Source organism: Leptosomus discolor, chromosome 2 (genome assembly GCF_034619465.1).
Source record: "Leptosomus discolor isolate bLepDis1 chromosome 2, bLepDis1.hap2, whole genome shotgun sequence".
Lineage (NCBI taxonomy): Eukaryota > Metazoa > Chordata > Aves > Leptosomiformes > Leptosomidae > Leptosomus > Leptosomus discolor.
The window spans coordinates 25,548,028-25,567,223 of NC_141392.1; the positions used below are offsets into that span (position 1 = coordinate 25,548,028).

Consider the following 19,196-nt stretch of genomic DNA (forward strand, 5'->3'; position numbering starts at 1 on the left):
GGCAGTCCCGTTGTTCATGTTTGGAAGTCACCTTCTCTTGTTATTCCAAATCCTGACTGAGAGAATGCCTTACAGAGCTCAGCAAAAGGCTTTAAAAGTGACCACTTATGGCAATGGAGTTTCTTTTTCCTCAAAATATGTCACTGAAGTGTCTTTGGCTTCACCAGAGGGATGAGCAACTGTAGTGAGAGTTACTGTTTTGAAACACTTCACTGGGTAAGAATGTGTTTCCTCCAGAGCAGTGTGAAATGTCACATTTTTCGTCCTGGAGGCTATCCCTTATACTATACATCTTTGCAGGAGTCTTTTGGAAAAGCCCTTGGGGGAGGTCTCATCATGCCTTGGCCTTTCTGTAGTGAAAAAATTGAGAATACCCTGCGCACATTTGCAGCAAGCTCCCTGGACAGAGGAAGAACCTAAAATGAGTTATTTCATGCATCTGTATTTAATCTTCTGCCGTACGATGGCACTGGTTAGCTAACCAAGGGATGTGCTTCTCCTGTTGCCGCCCAAGCTGGGTTCTGGCGGTTTTATGGTGGTGCCCATAGAGTGCAGCTTCTGCCCACACAACTCCTCCACAGCTTGCTTGGAAACTTCAGAAGGTAGACTGAATATTTATGAATTAATAGAAAACAACTGTTTGTTTTTCATAATATGTTACTTCAAAGCTCTAATCCTTGAGTTAAATCCCCAGCTTGGCTCTTCAGTATGATCAAATGAAATACGGGCAATTTTTGTGTTACAGGGATGAATAAGTGGCACAGAAAATATTGGTTTTATTTGTTTGAAGTGAAGGGGAAAACCTACAGAACTGGTAAATTTCACAAAATTTACAAGAGACAGTGCTCTTCCCTTTGGGTGTGCAATGGGAAGTCTGTGGTTTAAAAAGGAGGACCTAGAGGTGTGATTTGAAGCCTTTTCAGGCATTTACATGAACTCTGAGCATTCAATGCTTTATTCTTGACAAAACAGCCAGAGTTTAACAAGCATAAATGCAAAAGCACTATGCCGGTATGGGATAATTTTTGTTTTCAAAACTGAATTAGCACCCCTTTTAACACTACAAATTACTTGTGACCTGTATCTTTAGTTTAGAAAGAAATTAAAGTGAACATCGTGTGTAATGCACAAAGCTTCCAGATGTGTGCGCTCATTCACTGTCAATTCAGTTTTTGGGTGCCCAAATTAAAATTATTTATGCTGTGGCAACCTTTCCTCAAAAATCATATCCAAGGGCTGAGCACTGCTTGAGGCTCCTCTCTGTACCAACCGATGAGGCCATGCAGACCTTTGTTGGCTGTGCAGAGCCAAAGATCTAATTTTAAATTATTATGATAGGAATTATGATAAATACCAAGGCATACAAATAGGTCTGAAATGACCCTAGGCCCTGGATTACTTGCCCAGGCCTGGAAACTGAGCAAATGGCAGTGGCAGACTGAGGATGGGCATCCTTTTGGGAAGGTAGTTTCTAAAACAAAGCAAAGACCCTTGTTTGATGAGCAAGTGGCTGTCTGATCCAGCAAAGAAAATGCATGTAAAATAGATGAAACATGTTTTGTTATGCATTTTAAAACCCAAAAATTGTCTGGAATTTTCCTGTGTGGTAACACATAAGCTAGTGGGACTGCACTCGCTATTGCCTTAAATCCCTAGCAAATTTTAACAAGCTTTAAGGCCTGATGTATTTCCTTATTGCTTTCCTATTTTTTTTAGGAAGCAACATGAGCTGTCTCTTGCTGTCATGTGAGGATGCATTTGCCTGATTAAAATCCCTTTGGCCACTGCTCTGCTTGGGAGTGTGGCTGTGAGTTTGGGGTCTGCCCCCGTCTTGCAGCACCTTGCAGGGCTGTTGTCTGTTTTGGGGCAAGACAATGGTGGAAGGCTTTGTGTTGGGGATTAATGCACCAAATGGATCAGTAAAAGAGGTGGTAATTAAAGAAGATGACAAGATGGAGGAAGGCAGCGATAAGGATTGATCACACGGGTCAAGCTGGCAATGGAGCATGGGGTGAAGACGAGAGATTCGAAGGCAAAGTGTGATTGATCTATGTTGTGTCAGCTGATGGCACAAAAACAATCAAAAAGGTAAATTTCGAACTCTTCAAATCCTTTGCTGAAAAGCTGGTCATGATTATTTAGCTGTGGATGTGACATTCTGAAATAGCTATTTAATGATTACTTAGGCTTTCACGTTGGAAGTACTTACTTTTGACTTAGTGTTTTAATTTTAAAAAGCATTTTCAAGTAAGAGGGAAAAAAAAATTATTAATAGAGCTTCTCTTACAAAGAGCAAAGCTCTGGAAGCCTCAAAGTTGCTGGTGATGCCGTGTAGAAAGGCCCTGGTAGTCTCAGAGAAAGACAGGAGGATGTAATGTAAAAATCAATAAAAAGTGAGGAGGTGATCACTTGCCTGCAACTTGTCAATAGTTAGAACATCTTAGCCATTGAATTCTTTTTATTTGTTGCTATCTATGAAACTCAAGGAAGAAGTCTTTGAAACTTTGTCAAAAGTTGGGTGTTGACAAAGTCTGAGCTTGCAGCAGTGCTGTGAGCGTGGTGGATGGCACACTTGGAATGAAGCAGCAGCCTTACAGCTCAGAGTCCTACGGATTGTATCTGTTCCATCTCTTTCCCCTTTGGCATGACAGTTCACATTTTTCTCTTTAATTTCAACGTAAAACTATAAATAGCAGTTGGGAACTGTGTGGATGTGGTGATTGATACTGGGTTTGTTTGATGTCCTCACCCACTCGCCTTATAAAGGAGGTCTAAGCTTAAATTAAGAGCTAATGATCGAGCAGTTTGTTAGCCTGTGCCGTGTCCTTGATCTGTTTCCAGCGCATTGGCTCCATCCTCTTGCTGTGACAAATGTCATTGGTTTCAGCAGGGCTAGGTCAAACCCTTTGTGTGGAACTTTCAAATTTTACCATGAACACAAATATGATAGACTCAAAATAAACTTATTTCTTCAAAGTGACTCCTTGGAATCCCTAAATGTTTATATGAATTTTTGGGGTTTTTTTGCTTAGGAAAAAAATAAAAATTTAAAATATTTATTATCTTTTGGGGCACGTAATAAGAGCTACACCTTGATATAGGTCCTCCTAATCAGAGCAGATAGCACATATTCTTATGAAATGAAGGATAAAAAGGCAGTAAAAAGTTTCTAAGGCTGATAAAAATATGATTTATAGTCGGACCCATTTATAAATTCCGCTTACTATAGTCATACATGCACATTGCTGCATTGTTGAAAGAAAGGTTAGTAAAGAAATAAAGTATGTGGTGTTTAATTTATATGGTTACTTACACAAGTTGCAACTAGCTTGAAAAATGCCATCATTGTTAGTAGAAGTAATAAGAGAATAGTGATACATGTTAATAGTCATAAGGGTATCTGCCATTTAAAACTAAGGAGTCAACCATGTTTTGGGACCTGAAATGTGTAGAACATCATATAAAAATTTTAATAGGCTAATAGCAGCTGCAGAAGTCAAAGTAGTAGAGGAAGGGGGAATGCTTCAGCTCACGGTGGCAGGTAGCTGGTAACACTTCAGTGATTCAACTTCAACCTTTGATTTTTCTCATTTGATTTCATACTGCGTGTTTGACCTTGAGATTTTTCAGGCATTGCCCTGTCCTGAGATCATGCCAACCCCCCAAATTTAACCTTTATAAGTTATTTGTAACTCTTTGTGTAGTGGATGTAAAGTGCATCTAAAGGAAAACCAGGAGTTTCTCAGTGGTATGCTCTGATTTTTAACTCTGTGTCACTGAATTGATCTTTGTCAACAGCTCTCAGCATACTATTCCCAGGATAGGTGATACTCTATTCCTCTGCCTTTGGCTTCAGAGGTTACACCCCAGTTCTGAAAAAATGCCTATTATTAAATGATTTTTAATTGTTACTGCTGTTCTCAAGATACTAAAATGATTGTGGGTGTACAGGCAAGTATAAACACACAATCTCAGGGCAGCAATATCCAGTGTATCATGTTAGCTCTGTATTCTTCCTTGCTTAATCTTTGCTCAGTGATTTTTTTTTTTTTTTTTTTTTTTCATTTAGGATTATGCATATTTTTTCCAATTCCAAACAGTAGTCTGGTAGTTTCTACTTGCAAAATCCTCAAACAGATGTAATTCTGCCCCTGCCATGATTGACAAACAAGCTGTCATCTGGAAATTTCTTGTTTTCTTCCTGAACCTTCTTTAGTCTGATACTTTTATTTTTGATAGTAGTTGTAAAAGTATGCTAATAAAAACTTTATTCTGCTTTATCAAAAGCTCATGCCATGTAGACCCATCTCCTGGTTGTGTAGTTTATAGCCTGGCTACTACTGTAACCCACTCGCATCACCCATGCACACATGTGAGCTTCCCTGCTTCCCACACTGGAAGCTTTGGGCTTTGTGGCCGAGTGTGCAAAAGGAAATGTGAAAAATCCAGGTTACCTCTGTAATCTTGCCTTTGTGGATATGTGTTGTGTTATATGCTTTAATTGCATGGCTGCAAAGTGTTTCTCAAATGCACTATAATCAGCATTTTCTAAAACCTTAGTTGCATGAGTTTAATCTCTCTTTTTTTTTTTTTTTTTTTTTTTTTTTGAGCTCTTTTACTTTCTGCAGGCTGTGCTGAGGCTATGACGCCTGCCTGGCAGTGGTGCGTGGTCAGCTGTACTTGCACAGTACTTTCTACATATAACAGTGCTGATGCTGATGGGCACCAGCAAACACACAGCCTCCAAAGAGGCTGAGCAGAAAAAGCAATTCAAAGAAAATCCTCTCTCCCTCCTTTTTGCTCTGAAAAGGAGTTTGACTTGCCATGCCGCAAAATTTTGAGGCTAGGGCTGATTTTTTTGACCCTGGGAAGGTTTTAAAGCCTCTGTGAGGTTGTGAGCCTCTCACCCTGAGTGGCTGAGCTGGAATAAAACCCGATTTCTTGGCCGACTCTGCAAGGCTTGGGGATTGTTGGCCTCTGCAGCGGTATCCCTGGCCAGGGCTGGCCCCAAACACCAGTGGCTCCTGTGCCTTGCTTACATGTAAGAGGGAATACGCTTTTGAGGACTGCAGTGAAATACTGCTAAGGATGCATTTGTGACAATTTGGGGTCTCTGTTCAGCACCCGTCTTTTACTGAGTGGCTGTTAGTTAATGCTTCCTGGAGGGGAATTCTGTTCTGTGACCAGGCAGCTGGTGATGGCACCTCCTAGCCTGAGCTTTGTAGCTTGGCAGGACACATCCTGCAAACCCGAAATGTCTAAGAGGGGCTGGGCGCTGGTGGGAGCCCACCCGTGTGTCCTCTGACTTGCATTGCTGATGGCAGAAGGATGGGATGTGTCACCCTGTGTGCCCAGTTGTGCTGGTATTGGCTGCGATAAGAGTTCAGTCTCAGCGCCAGGCAAATGTCAGGGCAAAGGTTTGCACAGATTTATTCTTGTTCAGGGAAATGTGCAAATCTTAGTTACAAAGTTAGGTGCAGAAATGTTAGTGGGAGAAGGAAAATGAAGTATTATTGCACACACTTGCACTGTAACTGTGCCTCCAAGTTTTTAATTATGGATATGCTTCCTCAGCCCTTCTATTACCTACAGATTTTCCTGTAATAAATGAAAACATGCATCTTGTTCCTATTGTCTGGGTAAGGTGGAGTGAAACCCATCCTAAATAATACTGTGGAGACAAGTTTTGGTTGTGATTCGTTGTGATGAGCTTTGCCATATAACATCATTAAAGTCAGTTATCACAATTAAGTTTGCTTTAGATTTTTGTGCTTTTATTGGATATTTTATTCAGTTGATTTCATTAAGTGGAGTTTCTGAATATGGAATTTTAATCTTCCTGTTTTCACAAATGTAAAAACTTCAGCAGGTGTCTTGATTTTGGAGAGCTTCACAAATGCAAGGAACAGCACTTTTTTTTAAATTTCATGATAAAGACACAGGAGATGCGAATAAACTAAAGATCCGTATAATTACAGTAAAGGTTGACATGCAAATATTTTGGAAACTATTCCTCACCAGTGCTTTCTGCCTTTTGCTTGTCCAGAGACCTGAGCACAGACTCTTTTCATGGAGGAATTGATTACAGTTGCAAAATTTTCTTGTAAAATTTTTTTCCTTGTAAATATATTCTTTCCACCAATTTAGTGCTGATTCAGTTACAAATGTTTTTGCACTTAGAAGAAACTTTTTCCATGTTAAGTGTAGACAGCTTTTCTTGCTGATCCCAGTCTGATACAAACTGATTGTATAGGCAAAATCTGCACGTAGCTGCTGCCATCTTCGTGATTTCTGGTCTCCAATCTTTGTTGTCTCTGGATTGTGGCAAACAGATGGTGTTCAAGTTTTATTTGAATTTCTGACTACATTGGAAATTAAGCAAAATGCATTCAGCCATCACTAAGAATAATGCCAAACCCTCAGGAAGTTTCTTTCCTCCCCTGCTTTTCCATAGTCTTGTTTATAACTAACTTTGTTACACAATTGTGTTTCATCTGAATGGTTTAACCGATGGCTTTGGAGATGCATCTGCAAATTTTTTTGTTTTGTGAGCAGAGTTGCAATATCATGGTTACTGTGCACACAAGTGTCCCTTTAGATCTGTCCATTTTGTTGGTGCATACAGAAATGTACAGAACTTGTATTTAATGCAGAGAAACACATCTCCATAAAATAGTTACTGTTCTGGCTAGGTAAATGCAGCATTTTAATTGTATTTATAGTCTGAGCCCAACCAGTTGTGTATTAGTAACTGTTTTCCTCACAGCAGTAACCAGCAACAACCGCAGGCATTGAGATTTATTTTTAATCTAATTTTTGGAAAAATTATTTAGCAATTAGTGCTAATAGCTTGCTGATACTTGCATAGCATCCAAGTTCAACTGTACATTTGCCTTTCACAGAGCAGACTTGCAAACAAGATCTGGCACCCAAACAAGCCTGTGCTAGACTGAAATTATTCATGTGTAGCTGGATAAGTAAACAAATAAGGAATTTGGAGACTTTTTAGATTATTGAATTTTTTTCATTTGGTATCTGCCTTTTTAACTTGGAGCCACCCAGGATGGTCTTGAAACTAATCTTTTAGGCTTAAAAGCTCATTTATTTGTTTCTAGGATATGTTATTGGTACTTGTAATAAACTAATGGGATTTAACGAAACCAGAACAGTCTCAAAAGGGGGAAACTACTCTTCAGTATGATGGATGTATCTAAGCAAACAGGTCTTGTACACTTTGCTATCAGGTTGATGCCCCTGCAGAGTTGAGCTGTATGACACTGATGGCTCAAGTTCTGTTCTTCAGGGAAATGTTATTTCCTTGAATGACCCCTTTGGTGTTTTGGAGTCCCAGAAAAGGTGTGAGCACTTGCAAGGGCGACAGGAGGTGAAAAGCGGAAGTGGTAGTACATGGGCTGGGCCAGCTCCTGAGCTGCAGAGCATAGAAAATGCTCAAAATATCAGATGTGTAAGTTGAAATTGCTTCAAGGCAGCTTAATCTTATACGGGAGGAACTGGCATAGTGCTTAAACCAAGCAGAAATGGGCCTTGGCAGCGGTGGAGGAGCAGCAGCTTCTTTGGGACAAGTTGTTCTGAACAGTTTATCATATGTGTGAGCTAACGCTTGCTGCACTGCTGACCTGGGGAACGTGTCTCTTGGTTTGATCTCAGTCTGATACCGCCCTTGGCAGAGCAATCCTGCACTTTATTCGAAACGGAGCCAGCCTTTCAGGGAAATCCTCGACGGCTGCTTTCTGCCTGGGCTTTGCGGTGGTAGGGAGGGCTGCAGCACTGCCGCCGGGGTGGTGGAGGCAGGTGGCAGAAGCAGTCATAGAGCAGGAAGGGAAGAAAACAGCTTAAAGAAAATAATGCTTTCTCAAATATAGGTCATCCCCTGCTTTTTGTGTGTCTCTCCCCACAATTGGGGTGGGGTGGGCAGGTTTCACAGTGGTCTGTGCATCCCAATGTTCAAATCAACTTGGGCGGTTTGGTGCCTCAGGACTCATTTCTGCTCTGTGATTGCTTCATGCTGGGACATTATGGTGGGGTCATTTGGGGGAGAATTAAAAGCTTTTTTGTTGTTCTTCTGGATGGTTTTTGGCGCTGAGAAAACCTGTAGCTCTTGCGAAACGTTCAGCATCCCTGAACTTAAACACTATCGTAACATCAGACCTCACTGGATTTTGGCTTGAGGCTTGCATCCGGAAGTATTAAAATGCTTGTGTTAGACAGGAATGTTACCGTTGATATAAATTTCCGTATAAAAACCTCTACTTGTCATTTCTCCATATATACCCCCTTTTTGTCTCACCCTTATTTCTTTTTATTGCTGTTTCTGCCTAGCAAACACCACCACCATCCTAGCTGTGTGTCAGCCTTTGAGGGAAATTCTGCACGGTGATAAGGTTTTAAAAATAATAATAAACATTTTTTTTAGGCTTCCTATGGTCTCTCTGGGGCTTTTTGCCCCCTTGTCTATGCCTGGTGAAGGAAATGTGTGAGCAGTGGGATGGGGCTTTGAGTTGGGTGTGACTTGAGAGGGAACCCCACAGACTTCTCCCAGTGCCTGGGTGGCCACAGCTGTGGTTTTTCCCTCTGTGATGGGGCACCCTGTCTGTGCCTGGTCTCCCCTGAACTCTCCCAGTCCCGCTGCAGCGGGTGGGATGGCATTTACACCTTTAAAACCTTCACAGCTCTGTACTGGCGAAGGGCTGTGTGGTTGTTGGCTCCAGCCTCAGTGCTTCAGGGCATGATTTCAACCATGTCTATGGAGACCAATTTTCAACATCAAAACAAACCAGTGTAAGTGGAATTTATATTACCTTTTAAAAACGCAAGTCAACAGAGCTGAGGACTCCGCTTCGAGGAAGCCTCTTGGGTTTGTTCAGGGAATTACTACAAATATTTTACGTCCTTTTTGAGACTCCGGGCAACGTCAGGAAGTGTCTGCTGAAGACAGCTGTTGAAATACCCCAGGTTGCATAGCTGATCAGGGGGACTTTTGGGCCTGTGATGTAAGAAAGCATGCCCCCTGTCACCAGATATCCTACACTGCTTCAAAGCAATGTCTTATTTTCAGAGGCAGGTTGATCTTTCTAAACATCTAAATAGTATTTCCCCCACTGAAGAACAGTGTTTTCAGCTTGGGTGATGGTGGTCAAGAGCAATCGGAGCAAAAGCCTTGATCCTAAGTGCCTGAGCATGCAAATTTGGGTAAGCTCAAAGGCAAAGAAATATTCTGCTGTCAAAAGATGGAAAATATCCCTGCAGCAATGTCACAGCAGTGGAAGGGCTGACTTCAGATAAGAAAAGGCTGCAGTGGAGGATGTGTCAGGATGCTGCCCAAAGCCCACTGAAGAGGCAAGTTAAAGACAGGTGAGAGTGGGCTGGGGGTGCTCCACCCCCCTCCGAAATGTGCCTTGAGCACTCGGTGCTCTGACTGAATATCTTAGAAACTCAGTAACAGATGCTTAAAGCCGGAATGTGGGAATTTTACAAAGGTATGTGGTTTGTTTGTTTGTTTGTTTTTTGGGTTTTTTTTTGTTTTTTTTTTCCCCAAGCTGGTTAGAGCTTATACCATCTCCCACAGTTGAGGGGAAGAGAAAGATACCAAGCTACTGGACTTGGTCTTTGAAAATAAACCTGGTTTAGAGATTTTGGCCTAGGGACAAGCATCAAATTGTGTCCAGATGAATAGTGGCTTAACTGCTAACTTTGATAGGGGAAGGCTGTGCCAATGAGCTGCTAGCTTAGAGATGGGTTTTAATTATCTTGGTACCTTGCAGGCAGGTGGAATTGCATGGGATGATAGTACTGACTGGACCATCATTTCTTTACATATCACCACTGCATGTATGTATCATACATATGTAACGTGTACGTGTGCATAATCATTCAGGAGAGCTTTATTTTCATTTTTCATTGGCATGATGTAAATGTGATGCCTTTCTAGCTTTTCTTTACACTTCTATGTGAACAGCTTTTCTGCAAAGTACAAATTGAAGCTTCACAAGAATGTCACTGCAGCTTCCTCTTAATTTCTGCCAACTCCAGAAATGGCGGAAAAGATTCTTAAACTGAGCAGAGAAACATATTCCTGAAAAATGTTTACTTGTGATGGATCTGGGCAGCTTTCAACCTGGTATGATGGAAATCGTAACAGCCAACAATGCCTCTACTATATAGCAGAGGGAAAAAATGGGTTATTGGAGTAGGGGAAGCTTTCTGATAAAAGTGGGAAGCCAAACTGTAACCAGCGTGCTTAGAGACGCAGTGAGCTCTCAAAATGTCTCTTGCAAAGGTTTCACTGTGGTTTCAGTCTGATGTTTTCCAGTACTAGTGGGGAAAATGATGCACGAGTCTGGCCTGCAGTAAGACATAAGCATATGTCAGCTTGATCTGCTCTGTGTTTGCAGAAAACAGAAGAAACAGCAGCCTTTTGTGATATATTAGAAGAAACTACTGCTTGATTGTCCATGAAATTTTAGCACTTTATTGGAGATGTTCACTGTATAATTTAGGTCTTCCCCTCTTCAGCATACCAGAGCAAAGGCAGAAATCTTCCGATACCATTAAAGTTTCATGTTACTATTTCAATCCTTGTGATTTGGTTTTTAGTACAAAATCACCAACCTAACAGTGAGTGCTCAGCTTGTTGCTTCATGTTTTCCACTGTCTACCTACATTTGCCAGTTTTTAAAGCTCTTATGAAACAAAACAGCCCTACTAAATATTGGGGGTAGTCTTTAGACTGACCCTGGGTCACAAAATTGTCTGTAACCTGGTTCACTATGGGAAGAGAAAGCAGCAAATGCAAACTTCAGCCTCAAGCTTTGAATCCCTTCAAGGGTCAGTTCATGTCTAGTAAGTGTGCCCAGAAGTGGCTTTCCTAGAAACACCATTATTTACAGTGTTCTGGGTCCTGCCACCTTCCTCCAGGCAGTGCCTTTAAACTGGGCAGGAGTTAATTTTTTTCCCTTGAGGCTATTTTTTTTTTTTTTTTTTTTTTTTTTTTTGCAAGTGTTCGCTGCCCATGGAGTTTGCTTTAATGCTTTCGTGGCCACTGCTGAGTTGGGTGTGATGGCTGGTTGCCAAACTGGGTGCTGGTGATTCACCATGGACCAACTACAGCAACTTCACAAAAACGTTGCTAATGCAAATGATGGATGTAGCATCAAAATGCTTTGTGCAGGCTATGCCCCTTTTTCTTTTTGATGTGATTTTCAGTTTGTAGACATTTGGCCTTGTAACAGACTCTGCTGATGGTAGAGCTGCTGGCAAGGGTATGTAACAACTTCAAAGCTGCTAATAGCAAGCTGCAAATGCTTCCTCTGTGCCTGCAGGTGCCAGGGGAAGAGCTCCTGTCCAGCCAGCCATGTATTTAATGGGTGTTCGGAGTCTTTTCTGTGAATTTGTGCAGTTATTTTTCAGACTGATCTGACCTTTAACATTCCCAACATTCTGCCTTAAGAAGGTGTTGGGGGAATGGGACCCAAACTGCATGGTGTGTTCAAGATGCAGTGGATGTAATGTTCAGCTTCATTCCCTGCTCCATCTCCACTTATTCCTGATGCTGGATTTCCTTTCTGGAGCTGTGGTTTCCTTTGAACGGTCTGTCATAACCTTGACACTATCTTCTTGAGAGGTGGTAGTCAGTTCAGGGGCCTTAACTGTTCAAATAAAGCTGGGATAACATTCCCCCATGTGTGTCACTACACATTTATCCTCTTTGGTTTTATTTGGCATGGTTTTGCTCAATATTCAGAGCACTATAAAGGCCTTGTTTTGCAGAGGATGCTCATCTTTACCTGAACAACTGGGTATCATTAGCAAAATCTGCTGTTCCGCCTGATCTATCCACTTCTTACTTTGAGGTGGGTCCTTTGACATGGTGCCTGTAAGAACAGCTCTGGCATAGTGGTATTGCCAAATTCCTCCTCCAGGAACATGATAGAAAGTTGCACTTAATTTTTCTGCCATGGCATTATCTTTTTTGCTTGTTCCCCTAAAGTGTAGGTCACCCCTTGGCCCCATCAGCCTCCTGGGAGGTTGCTTCTGCTGTGCTTGGAAGAGACTTCATTTGCTAGTCCAGGCATTTGCAAGTTGCTCCTTTGGCCTGTCTTGTTTGTTTTTACGTGTGACCTTCCAGATATCAGGAACATTTCTATTTTCCTCATTCGTATACAACCTCAGCTTCTCAGAGGATGACTTATTGATTTTAATAACGCCTTTTACCCTGCTGTTTTGGTATGTTGGCTTCCCCTCTGCAGCCCTTACTCCGAGCTTCCAAAATCTGTTTGTTTTCCTAGTTTCCATGCCGCCTGCAAGAATTTTGCTCTTTTGACTTCTCACTTGGGTGTTTGTTGTATATATTCTGTATAGGAAACATTCCTATATATTACACTTAGATACTCCAGAAACACTCAAAGTGCAAGAAGAAAATGTGACCCTCAAGAGGAGGTGGTCACGGGTTCAGATGTTTCTGGAGCGGCATTGGCAGGATTTAGACCTTGAGGTGTCTGTGTAACTTTCGTGATTGTGGTTTGAGAGTTTAACAGCATAAATATGTTACTTTTGTCAACCCAGCTGGCAGGCTGCTAAATTTGACAGCCTTTCTGTGTGCTTGTTCGGGTGTACGGATGGGGACGGTGCATGCCTTTGCATAGGGAGGTTTTGTAGACCAGAACTGCAGAGGCTTTAGGGGGTTTCTTTGGTGGGGGTGGGTGGGAGTGGAAATAAGAATGAAGGTTTCATTAAAGCTGTGCAATAAAGTGCACCAGAGTGTGTTTGCAGGGCAGGCGCTGCTCAAGTTCTTAGTGAGAGCTGCACCTTTTGCTTTCAAAGGTCTGATCTGAAGCATGTTAGTGAGAATGTTGCCTCTGTTTGAATATGTATGTACTGTATGGTTATGTAGAAATTACAAAATTGTATTAAATTAAAAAATATTCATTATCCAAACATTTCTGGGAGGGAGCAGAGATGCAAAGTGCTGATGTCCCTTCTGGGACTGTTTGGATTCTGGATCAGATATTTCTCCCAAGCGAGAGCAGAAACAGCATTTGACTGATATGGTGTGACCATGTTTACAAACAAACCCCAGAGCTCACCTACATCTAGTATTCTGATCTGCAGCAAGCATTGCTGTGTGTCTTGGCCACACAGCCACTAACCCCGTATCAGTGTTTTCAGAGATACCAGAGAATAAATCAGAGGAAGCCTTTAATACTACTTTGTCACATTGTTCTGACACAATGTTTGCAGATTTTTCTGCCTAGCAAATATACACAACAAATAGGAGGCTTTAAAAAGAGTTAACTTTTAAAAAAATTATTACTTGATCAATGTGCATAATCTATATCAATATAAAATCAGACTATTTTTTCCCATGCAAAAATGTCAAAAGCTGTTGTGCTGTCCTTCAAATTTGCTTAGGCAACTGTAAGCCAACTCCATTTTATTAAACAGCTTTCTTTCCTCCTAATATATACGGAACTGTTTGCAGTATAAACATCTTAACTAGACATCTGCTTTTCCCCAGATATAAAACACAGTTAACTTTTTGCCCTGTTTCTGTTCACTGGGGCTGATAACTTTTTCTGCTGGCCAGATGAATAAAACTGGGTTTTGTACCAGATGCAGCACAGTTCAGTTTTGCATTATGCAGGTGTTCCCCCAGCTGGGAAGTGTGGAAACGTGCCATTTTTCTGAGATGATGGTGAGGTTTAGAAATGTGAGGGCGTTAAAAATAATTCTCCGTGTTAACAGTGGGCTTTGTCCCTGGTGGGCTCCATATGCTGAACAGCTGACGGGGGCAGCAGCTGTTCTATATTTTAATAGGAGAGTTATAAAGTTAGAAACATGGATGATCATTCAAAACATAAGCAACTCTTTGTAGTTATGGAAACGGGATTCAACAATAAACTTGCATTTGTGAGCCTTCCAAACAAAATAATCCCACTGCACTGTGTTCAGGTGGTCTTGGGGAAGTGAATGAACTTGCATTTCTATTTGCTTGAGTTCTGTTTACTCGAAGTCCTATCTTTTTTACTTTTTTTTCTCCCTGTTTTCTATTTCTGAGAAGATATTAAACTTTGCATGTGATCCTGACTTAGATTCTTCTCTAACAGTGACAGAGATTTATATGATAATCTTTCCTGGAGTGTGTTATTGATAACGGTCATGCCAGTAGGATATAATGAAGGCTGAGCAAACACTATGAACTTTTGCTTTGTTCATATAATTTCTTGGGATTCCAGTGTCCCTTTTAACCCAAGTAGCTATTCAAACTCCTGTTGCATGTTTGCTGCACCTCTGTATCCTTTACAAGGAACATATGAAGTCCTGCTTTCCTGGAGAACTGGATGAACCTGTGGGTTTCCCTCCTAATGCCACACAGGTTTTCTGGCACAGCATGGTGTACAAAAGCTCTCCTTGTTCAGGCTCTGAACCATCTTCTCCTTTTGATTATGGGCTGCTTTTGGACACTCTCATGCTCGATCACACACCGCACCCCTATCCAAAACAATACCAACCACCCCTTTGCAATTTCTGCACAGCCCTGCTGTAGTCTCTGGCTTGCTCTGCTCGCTTGCTTGTGTTTTGGTTTGGAGGGGCTGCTGTTATCTCAGCTCCCCGCTTCCATAAAAGTGCTGTGATTAATGTTCCACATGGAGAGCAATGACCACACCCAGTGACTGTGATTAAGTCTCAACCAACTCGTAGCAATATAATGGCAAGTGGCTGGATCTGCGCTCCTGAGCTGTGTGATAACCTCTGTTTTGGCTAGTTTGGGCTCTAAGTGGTCTTATATAGACCTGAATATTGCAAACAGATGGGAAGTGGGGTGGTTGACAGGACAGTTTGTGCAAAAATAAAATGGGTTAAGCCAAGTCTATGAACATGATGAGATGTGAAGGAATGAGCAGGCTGAATATGGCTTGGGCATGTGTACGAGCTACAGCTGCCTTTGCTGTTAGTGCCATTTGATATGTATATAAACGTTACTTTATTACATTTGGGAAGTTAAAAGTTGGTGTAAAAGAATAGTGCTGATGCTGGGGATAGAGGTGGATCCTTGAGGGCCAGCATAGCTCATTTGTGAGGATGTACTACATAGAATGAAAATGTTAGTTGACAAACTATGCATGGAGTCGAGCATGTGCTGCTTGCCACAAGAATTGCAGGGAGGAGGTTGGAGGCATTTTGTTCAGTATATGTGTGGGATGAGGAGTTGCCTTTCAAACCAAGCAGATTTGTAGCAATGATGAATGGGGAGGAATCCCTCTGGGGGAGAGGAAGGAGCTTCTTACAAGCCAAACACTCTGTATCAGAGTTTTCACCATGGAAAACGCCAATTAAATCCCTCTACAAAGCAACTGGCTTTGTAGTGGTGAGCTCCTCTCTGCAGAGAGGGATGAAGGCTACCTGAGGTCTCACCTCACAGCTCCAGGGCCTCAGGAGAAGAAAATGCGGCCCAGCGCTAGCACTATTTTTTGGCCTATGCTATAACCATGTGCTCTGACCCTTTTGGCAGATGAAGTATTTGTTTAAAGCCACAAATGACTGCCTGAAGGAATGATCATTGGATAATGGGGTTCTGCTCTGCAATTTGTCTGAGCATGGGGGATGTGTCACCCTAAACCAGGGCAGTTGTGGCCTGTTCTAAGTCATATTCTGGAGTGAATTTTTGCTGTTTTGCTGTGCAGGACCTCTGGATGCCAAGTTCTCTGTCTATGCTTGTTGCTTCTTTGGGCACATCCCCTGAAAGCAACCACCGAGAGTGACAGACATACTCAATAAATATGAATCTGTGGGTCTGTGCCACAAGAGATTTTTTTCTGTGTATAAGGTATGCGCTATTCACAAATGTTTTCTATAGAAAATTAATTTTAAGCAGAAAAGAGGCTCCTGCCTGTAAATCAGCAACTAACTAGCAATGTGTGTATGTTGGTATGTTTTTTCCTTTTTTTAGTGTCAGTAAAACTAAAACTCATTAAGTAGTAAGTTTGTCCTTCTACAAAGGAATTGTGTTTTTAGTCTTCCCTGAACTAATACTGTATGGACTGAGATCTATGTCATTCTGACTCCACAGAACTCAATGGGGCTTTACTGACTCCCACAGTAGCTGACAACTCAGCCCTCTAATGTGGCTAATAAACTACCTCAAAAAAGAGAAAATACAATATGGTAAGAGATCTTTATTAAAAATTTTGTACATCAAAGGATTAGCCACTACATTTTAAACAAGACACAAGATTTTACATATTACAAAAGATGTTATTAGTTCTTGAATTAGAAATAAATTTTATGAACACTGTACATGATACATCTCAGTTGTAAGAGCAGGAATAAGACCGAGTGCCTGAAAATGATATAACTTAATAAGAAAATGCACTCAATTCTTAGTATACAACTTAATATTTCTGGAAAAATAGCATGTTAACTTCTGTCTGAAAATACTGTATCCCTTTAACCAGTAATTACCAACAGTGTTCTCAGGAGAAAGCATGGACATGTGTGCCTATGGTGATTTTCCTCTTGGAGTTTCTTTTATTGTTGGAGAAATTTTCTTCCTATGGTCTGTTTTTCTTGGAGAGAGCAGAACGTTATTCTGTAGTGTGGTTAACACAATCTGCATACAAAAACCCAATGCAAAATATTTCTCACAACGTAACTTTACTTCCAACCCAAATTAGAAAAACCAACTGATAGCACGTAAGTGTCTACAGAAATAGATTTTTATTGACTGTTATCTTTTGTTACAAAGTAGTTAAAAAGAAGAAATATATTTTAGCTTATCAGATAATCATTACTTTGTGTATCATTCATACTATAACATTTTTTTCTTTTTGAGATTGTCAGTGTAGCTGCATTAGAATTTAAAATAAAAACAACACAGAAGATCACCTTTTAATTGCGTGACCTATTTGGCTAGGAAGGGTGTGAAGTTTTACAGGATAGTACGAACATACAGTTCTCATACAAAAGCAGAGTATGTATCTAGTCCAAGAAAGGTAATAAAGATTTAAATCTTTATACAGAAAGTGACAATGCCCATGTTATATTATGGAACACATCTACTAATTTTGAATTACAGGTGTAATGTGTGGATTAAAGATACCAACTTACTAAACAAATCTTAAAAAAAAAAAAAAAGAGAGCGAAATCTATAAATAAAATAGTAAGTGCTTTCTTTAAGATAATATTCTTTGGCTGCTTTAAGTGCCAGTGAAGGGTTATTGAAAACCACTAAAATGCATAAGGTCCCACTATTATTGTTAATCTTAACACCGAGCTTGTACGGTAATTCAAACTGTTGACTGTTAGCATCTCCAGATCCACGATGTGTTCTCTTGGTCCTGACAGTGATTTCACCAGCACAAGCATTGCACTCACGGTGCTTGTTTGCTGAAAGAACAAAACCAAAAAAGTTTAATTCGATCAAATCTAAAATGATTCCTTAGTTGCGTCAAGAGAGTGCTTGTATGTTACTACACTGTAAAAATGCTCTCAGCACAGAGATACACAATGCAAGTATTCTTTTAACGTTTTTAAATGGCCATGACTAATCTCACACCTGGCTTTGCTACGGGGAAAACTTTACCTGACTAGGGCTCAGAGGAACAAACTGCACTGCAAAATCTGTTCCTGGTTATGCTGACTCTCGTAAAGGAGTGAAAAGTGGTAATCTATCCCAGGATGGTCTTTGTTTTTATCCCCATCTATCAGCTTTTAAAATATATAGAGAATAAGTAAAACAAGAGACCTAATGTCTTTAACAGTAATGTAGCTCGTCCAGTGGAGGGAAGCCCTAAGTCTGTCTCAAGTCTTGTACTCCAGAAGTCATGCTCCCCCTGTAAAGACTGGGAATTTTTGCAGCTCATCTGCCTATTGCCATCCCCATCTTGTAAGTTCTTTTCCCAGTTTGAGATCATGCTGTTGTGAAACATTGACAAGCCTTGTCTGTTGCATGCTGCTAGTTTGTTAAACAGCTTTGTCATTTACAGATGATAATAAAAAGGTAAACTCCATCCTCCTTTCACCTACAACACATTTTCTCACCATGTCAAATGAGTAGGGTATACAGAGGAATCCAATCCATCTGCTGTATCTGAGACACAGCTCGGACTTTTACTAAAACAATATGAATACCTTTTAAGTAAGCCTTTCTTTACTGCAGTCTCTTGGCAGGAATAAACACATGCTTCCTTATTTAAGGCTGGTGACTCCTTGTTGGGTGTCAACAGATTGGAATTGTTAGTCTAAAGAGAGTCAGTTCCAAGGCTAGATTGGGGTTTAACACAAACTAGAGTCGGAGTGTTTTTTTTTATTTTTTTTTTTAAGCAAATAACTGTTTGTATTTAGGGGTAGGTGTGGGGTTTTGATGTGTAATAGATCCAGGGAAAAGCACTGGATTATAGGTTATATCAGAACAAGTGAGACACAGATGAGTATCCTTGTTCCCATCTTGGGGAAACATGGTGTAAATAAGCAATGCCATATCTTAGTACACTTTTTGTATGTACTATCAACCCCACTAATCTTCAGATTTGAAGAAAAATAAACAAAAATTAAAACCTTCCAATTAATATATTTCTGATTTAAGTTTTAATGTTTTACTGAGTGTAAAGACGCATATGAAGCAAAAGGATTTCCCAGGAATTTGTAAATATTAGAAGTGCCCAATAACACCAGATTTCTTCCAAAAAATTTCAAAATGCAGATGTTATAAACATTTTAATTCATGTGTATCAATTTGACTGTGTTATCCCAAACGGAAATACTGCTATCACAAGTCATCTGAACTTTTGTGTTTTTCTGAAGTAGCTGCAGCACTATGGGAAAATAAAGGTTTAAGTATGTCTCAACACAAAACCTTTGTAAATTGGCCTCAACTTAGCACTCTAGAACTCAGTGCCCCCCATCCCAATCTGCTATTGATTTCTTTATTTTTTTGCAAAAATGAGTAATTTCATTAAAAGTAATTGTACAAGGAATCTTTCTATAATCCTCTCCTAAATACATATATGGGTGTTGGTACAGAGAGTGAAAAGCCTAGAGGTATCTCATATGAATCTGTGATGGGTGTCCCAGGATTGCTAAATATTCTTCATCAGTACTAGTGTTGTATGCATTTGATAGAAACAGTTTGATTCTCAGTTTACAGTGTTTGGGTAGAAAAGTAAAAGGCTTGTTAAAAA

At 40.6% G+C, this 19,196-nt stretch overlaps 1 protein-coding gene across 6 annotated transcripts in view; it reads right to left on the bottom strand.

Moving 5' to 3' along the window:
- Positions 1-17,244: 17,244 nt before the first annotated feature.
- Positions 17,245-19,196, bottom strand: part of EFEMP1 (EGF-like fibulin extracellular matrix protein 1) — a 47,867-nt gene continuing 45,915 nt past the window's right edge. For all 6 annotated transcript variants that reach the window (XM_009957495.2, XM_086460792.1, XM_086460790.1 and 3 more), the window contains one exon: positions 17,245-17,403. In XM_009957495.2, the coding sequence (XP_009955797.1) occupies positions 17,245-17,403 (159 nt within the window). The remainder of the gene's footprint in view (positions 17,404-19,196) is intronic.